The 6545-nt window shown below is 43.8% G+C and overlaps 1 protein-coding gene across 1 annotated transcript; it reads left to right on the top strand.

The window, feature by feature from the left end:
* Positions 1–1330: 1330 nt before the first annotated feature.
* Positions 1331–5565, top strand: MRPS30 (mitochondrial ribosomal protein S30). Its single transcript, XM_068177232.1, has 5 exons — positions 1331–2056; positions 2296–2441; positions 3139–3241; positions 3720–3896; positions 5259–5565. The coding sequence occupies exons 1-5, from the start codon at positions 1369–1371 to the stop codon at positions 5525–5527; spliced, it is 1383 nt and encodes a 460-aa protein (XP_068033333.1). The 5' UTR covers positions 1331–1368; the 3' UTR covers positions 5528–5565.
* Positions 5566–6545: the final 980 nt, after the last annotated feature.

Consider the following 6545-nt stretch of genomic DNA (forward strand, 5'->3'; position numbering starts at 1 on the left):
TTCACCTAATTTCTGAAGTGATGGTTTTATAGTCTATATTCTTTGAAAATCTCAGCCCAAACTCTGGATTTACATCTCTGCCATTTACTCCAAAAATTCCTCTATATTCCTGAGATTCCACCACTTCAGCAGTGATCATTACTTCAGCAGAAAGCTAAGCAGTTGAGGAAAGAAAGCTGATTATCTGAGATGTATGTAATGTGTCTCCTGTCCAAACCCCATGCATATTTTCCACTCCCACTCTTAGTCATACTTCATGGAAATTCAGGAAAATATAACCAATCTCCCACGACTTCTGCAAATAATCAACCTTAAAAAAGTAATGACAGAAGAAAAGTTTTAAGAATACATTTTGAACTTCATATGTCCACTGAAGAGAAATATCCACAACTCTTCCAATCATCTCTAAGATAAACATGCAGTTACTGTGGCATTCTTGCGGTGTCGGTATGCCACTTTTAGCTCATTTCGTTTCACAAACAAGGGCCGTAACAGATAGTATTTTAGCAGAGTTTAATTCCTTTATTAAAGTCAGACGTTGCAGGCTGTGATGTCTCTGACAAGGAATCACTTCAGTTTACACTGAGCGCTGCGGGTAGCCACACAGCCGGCCCTTCCCTGCAGCACGGCAGCGGGAGGCCGAGGCGCTCAGGCTGGACCGGGCTTCTCGGGCCCCGGGCCTGCGGAAAGCCGGCTCCAAGCTGGCTCCCCTTCCCCAATGGAAGCAGGTATACTCCGTCGAGCCTTTTCAGCCAGGAAAAGGACGAGAGGACATAGCCTCCCACTGCGTCAGGGGAGTGTTCAGCTTGGACATTCCGAGGAATTTCTTCACGGAAAAGGTGGTAAGATACTGGAATGGGCTGCCCCGGGAGGTGGTGGAGTCCCCGTCCCTGGGGGTGTTTAAGGAAGAACGGCGTGGCACTCAGTGCCACGATCTATTGAGATGGTGGTGTTCGGTCACAGGCCGGACTCGATAATCTCAGGGGTCTCTTCCAGCCCAGTCCGTTCTGCGGCTCCCAGCGCCACACTAGGCTCCTCACGGGCGGATTCCGCCCGCAGCTGGGCGCGGGCTCTGCCGCCAGCTCCGGCACTTTCGGCTGCCTCTCGCCAAGCATCTTGGGAGCTGTAGTTCCCGCTCGGGAGAGGCCATACTGCGGCTATTACACATGCGTAGAAGCTCCTCCGCGCCACGCAGCGGGGCCCCCAGCCACGTGACTCCCAAGGCCCCGCCGCTTCCTGCCCGGCAGCCCCCGCTTCAGGAGAACCCACCCGCCTACCGGTGGACGGGCTAATCACGTGGTCCCCACAGGCCAATCAGCTGCCGCGTTTTGCGCACGCCGCCTTTCCGCCGTAACGCATTTTCGCGAGATGGCGGCGCTGGGGGCCCGGTGGCTGCTGCAGCCCGGCCGGCGCTGGTTCTCAGAGACGGTGCCCGGCGCCCGCTCGTCGCCCGCCGGCCCCCTCTACCCGCCCGTGGTGGCGTCCATCACGGCCAAGAGCAAAGCGGCCAAGTCGCGACGTGTGCAGCGTTTCAACCAGCGAGTGCACGCCGCGGCCACGGTGGAGGAGAAGCTGCGGCTGTACGGGAAGCTGCAGCGGCCCAAGTACATGGTGTACCCGCAGACCTTCGCCCTCAACGCCGACCGCTGGTACCGCAGTTTCACCAAAACCGTTTTAGTGCCGGGAATGCCCCCGAGAGCCGCGGCCGCGAAACCGCCGGTAGCGGCGGCGGGAGCGACCCCCGAGACCGGCAGAGCCCCGAAGCCAAGCGCAGAGGCGCCGGCGGCTGCGGAGGGGCCGGGGGCCGCGGAAGCCCCGGAGCCCTTGGCGGGAGCCCCGGAGCCCTCGGTGGGAGCGGCGCCGTATCCGGATATAGGCGAGCTGCGCTCTCTCGCCTGCGATGCCCTTCTCCAGGAGAGCTTCTACCAGAAAAAGAAGCGGCCGTTCCTCTACCGTGACCAGGATCACACACCCGGCCCCTTCCTCACGCAGCTCGTTTCCACCCTCGCGTCTTCCCTGTCCGGTCGCAACCCGCTGCTGGCCGCTTCCTCCCTCGGTACGGAGCGGGGCTGGCAGGGAAGGGGACGTGGGAGCCTTTGGGCGATGGGGCCAGTCTGTGAGCCGGCATGAGCATCGCTGTGTATCTCACTTGTTCACACCATCGTTAGTGATTTGTTTCTATTCTTGTACATGGATTTTGGGTGTTGTATCTGATTGCAGCTGCAGATGAATTTGTGAGGGTTTCAAATGCAAGAGGCGAATAAGTAGGTTTTTGTGTTTCTTGTTCTGTTTCAGATCTAAACCCTAAAGTTAACTATTACTGGCATCACGGCAACGAAGTTGTTGTTCACGGACATCGAAAGGGTAGAGTTGATCCTGTGCGATTCCAAATAGATGATAACCCACACCTCCAGATCCGTGTACCAAAGCAGCTTCCCGAGGTGGGGATGCTTTCAACAGCAAGTTGATTCATGCTGTTGATCTATGACAGCAAGTTGATTTATGATTTATTTGTTCATTTATGACAGCCATTGAAACCATGCAGAGGTGGTTTGTGGAGGACCTAGTTAATCAGTATGTAGGACATTTGGGTATTTTTCAAGTCTTAATACCCTTACTACATTGTGGTAATGGCTTCGTAGGTATTGAGCGAGTCTTCTGAACTTTTGATCCTCTTTGTACTTTAAATTGCATGTTGTTATATTTAGTTAAATTTAATTTTTAACATTCTCTGCTTGGAAACAGAGGCAAGAATGAATAATGTGTTGTAGAACTTTCTCACTGGAGGAGTATAATAGGAGTGGAGGTGAAAAAAAAAACTAAAAGTACATATAAAATGAATGTGTGTGTTCCTGCCTCTTGTTACTGCTTGGCAGCTATTTTCTTGAATGGTCAAGTTTGGTGGAAGTATGTTGTTTCAGTATTGTAATGTTTTTTTTTGCAGGTTTATACAATGGTAATTGTGTAGCCACTGAGGGTCTCTGTTGTCCAGTTTCCACCCCAAACAGAAAACCATTGTGTGTTCTGTAAACTTTTATGTTTACAGAACTTTTTACAGAACTTTTAGGGTATTACAGTGGACCTGATATCAGAAGTGTGTCTTACATCATGACTGTTTTTTTTTCTGTTGTCTTCAAGGTTGTACCCCTGGAGTCAGATCTTGGAGATGTTCCTGTTATTGATCACAAGCCATCCAAACTGCCATTGTTTAAAAAACAGTATGAAAATAAGGTATTTATAGGTAAGAGTTTTTAATTGTGAAATATTAACTTATTTTTTGTAAAAAACCCCAACAAACCAATCAAACAAAAACCAACCCCAAACTAATGCCACCTCAATCTTTCTCCTCCCATCACCAGAAAAAGTTGTGTATTTTTATTTTTAAGTATACTGTATATATATTTATATAGTGTATAGATCTCTATGGAGATTTCATGTCAGTTAGGCAATGGGGAGTAGCATTCTCCTGTGCATATGGTACTGTGTGTCTAAATTTGCTTGAAAAACTTTAGTTGAATAGAAAATTGACACAAAACTTTGAGACATCTCCAGGGAAGTTCTCATTTTAGGATGTGGACTCTTGCCTTTTGGAAGCAGGCAGCTCTTCACAGATGTACAGTAGGGGTTCTAGTTTTAGAGTCTGATAGTGAAGTATGTGTTTGTATGTGTAATAAAGAGTGTTCTCTCTTTGACTGATAATTTTGTTTTGGGAAACTCAGGATCAAAGGTTGCAGATCCATGCTGTTATGGACATACCCAGTTCCATCTCCTTCCTGACAAACTGAGGCGGGAGAGGTTTATGAAAGCGCATCTTGAGGATCAGATCGAAGTTGTTTATAGATCAAATGGAATTGCAAGTCTCTTTGCCTGGACAGCAGCACAAGCAATGTATCAAGGTGAGATAGTTAGCTGGACAAGTTTTTCCTGTTTATGAATGCCTACTGTAAATTTTTTTTAATCTCTTCTCCCCACTGCCTTTTTCTTGATTTTTTTTCCTAAGACTGTCTTTTAAGTACATCTTTACAGATGCACTTGAACTAATAAAAAAGTTAGTTAAGAATTGGAGTATTTTTATACAGGGGGATTAAATACAGAGAAAAATATTTTTCCATATATAACAGTAAGCCTGTGCAAAAACCTCAATTGCTTTCACTTGCTCTTTCTTCAGTAAGAGGAAAAAGTGGTAGACATCAAGCAATTTTGTTTTTTTTCTTTTTGGAACAGTTATGTTGCTTAGCACTTACTTCAGTAATTTCAATTCCATGAAAATTCTAGGAATGAAAGAAAAATGTCAGCAGCCTTACCTTGGGATTTTTTGCCTACATTTTTCTAAAAAAAGTCCAGAAAACCTGGATGGTTAGACAAGATCAGTCTTTCACTTATTCTCTTAAATACAATTATTGTCTAGTGTTAGTGTAAGACACCTGATGGCTTGTAGTTTCACTTGAGAAACAGCACATGTAAGAAAAATCTCTGACTGTAGTGTATACTGCTGGCTCTGCATCAATTTTTTAATGTCATGGGGTATTAGAAAGCTTCCTTTATGGATGTAAAATACTGAAGTTGAGTGAGTCCTGTCTTCAGAGTTGGTCAGCTGTGAACACATCATGAGTTGTAAGGGCAGCATTATTCAAATCTATGATTTTTCTTCTGTAACAGTTTCTAGCATTGTGGCACATAATACTAATATTCTTTAAATATATCTGTGTATATACCAGTGCACATGCATAAGTATGTAAATATTTTTAACATTTTTAACAAGTGTTCAGTGGGGTTTGTTTAAAACATACTTACTGACATAGGGTTCTTGGTGTCTGGCTGGTTACTATAGTCGGTTGTGTTTGTGCATATATGTGCATGCTTTTGTCATGAAACAAATGATCACTGCATCTGAGAGCCGTGGAATAGTAAAAAGACATTTTCCCTCAGCTCCTTTGCAAGACTTTGGATGCATAAGTAACTTAACTGCTTTGGAAAAGCCACTTGGCTGATCAGTGAGTGATTTTAATCAACTGTTAGTAGAGAGCTGTGTACAAAATGCAAGTATGCCTCTGTGTCCCTGATCTTAGACAAAACCTTTGTTGGTGATTGTGTTTTGGTTAATCTCCATGAGAAATGCTTGTGTTGCTAAAGGAGACAGGACTTTTTCCCTACTAGGTAGCTGCTGCAATTCCCAGAGTTTTTCTGTTTTGTGACTAGTGTTTAGGTGTGTGTGCTGATAGAAATCTCAAGTTCTGTTGTATTCGTTTATTTTGTAGGATTCTGGAATGAAGCAGATGTGACCCGTCCTTTTGTATCGCAGGCAGTAGTTACTGATGGAAAATATTTTGCTTTCTTTTGTTACCAGCTAAATACTTTAGCACTAACTTCAGAAACTATTAAAAACAACCCTCGAAAGAATATTTGTTGGGGTACAGACAGTAAGCCTCTCTATGATGTTGTGGAAGACGGTAATGTGAAAGGTTTTAATGATGAAGTTCTGCTTCAGTTGGTTCATTTTCTACTAAGCAGACCAAAAGAGTTGTAAACCATTAAAGCAAACGTATAGTATATGCTTGAACTTCATTGTGACTTCATGAAGTATGAATTATGCTATGCCTTGATTTTAGTCAGTTGTTTGTCTAGCAAACACTATATACATATTTTGTGTTATTTGGGACTTTTAATATTTTATTTTTAAATGTATATTGTACACTGGTAAATAAATGTTGGAATACTGTAAAGTCTTCTGTGTATTTACTCTTAAAAGCCTTCTCTGCTAATTCAGTGTCATGTGAGCATGTTTTTTTGGCAGATCCACAGGTCCATGTTAAACTGTCATAACAAACTATTAATTCATATGACTCTCTGAGTATCACTAGGAAATAGATGTCTTGATACTCAGCACTAGTGATAAATTTCTAATTTTGTGCCTGAGTTAGATGCTTACTTATTCTAAAGAGAAAGTGAGCTCAGAATAAAAAGTGTCTCTTAATGAATGGTTGGCAATCAGTTACACAGTAAGAGAAATTTTTAGACATGGTAGTACAAACATGATGAAACTTGCTTCCAAAGATTATGTTGTGAACATGCATACACAGTTGTAAGCTGTCACCTCCAGAACCACAGAGAGAGCTCTCAAAAGCATTTGGAGTCTACAGTTTTCTCTTTCGTGTGGGTCCTTGATTTCAGCTGTTGGTATCTTGAGTTTTCATTGTTGATACTTGTATGTCTTAGGAGTGTTTATAATAGACCACAGCTGAGCCCCAGCCACAGCTAGGATATCTGAATCATAAAATGCAATACTGTACAATCATGGAGTAGTTGGGTTAGAAGGGTCATTTATTTAAGCCTGCAATGAGCTGGGACATCTTCAGCTAGATTAGGTTGCTCAGACCCCTGTCCATCCTGACTGTGAATGTTTCCAGGGATGGGGCATCCATCTACCATCTCTCTGAGCAACCTTTTTTTACCATGCTCATTGTAAAAAACTTTTTAGTGTATTTAGGTTGGATCAACCATCTTTTAGTTTAAAACATTACCCACCTTGTCCTATTGAAACAGGC

This window comes from Anomalospiza imberbis, chromosome Z, assembly GCF_031753505.1.
Source record: "Anomalospiza imberbis isolate Cuckoo-Finch-1a 21T00152 chromosome Z, ASM3175350v1, whole genome shotgun sequence".
Taxonomy (NCBI): domain Eukaryota; kingdom Metazoa; phylum Chordata; class Aves; order Passeriformes; family Viduidae; genus Anomalospiza; species Anomalospiza imberbis.

Bases quoted from the DNA above. Each gene is read 5' to 3' on its own strand.
- MRPS30 (XM_068177232.1), top strand. From the start codon at position 1,369: ATGGCGGCGCTGGGGGCCCGGTGGCTGCTGCAGCCCGGCCGGCGCTGG. The intron at 2,442-3,138 runs GTGGGGATGCTT...GTTGTCTTCAAG, and splicing joins TACCAAAGCAGCTTCCCGAG to GTTGTACCCCTGGAGTCAGA. The intron at 3,897-5,258 runs GTGAGATAGTTA...TTTATTTTGTAG, and splicing joins AGCACAAGCAATGTATCAAG to GATTCTGGAATGAAGCAGAT.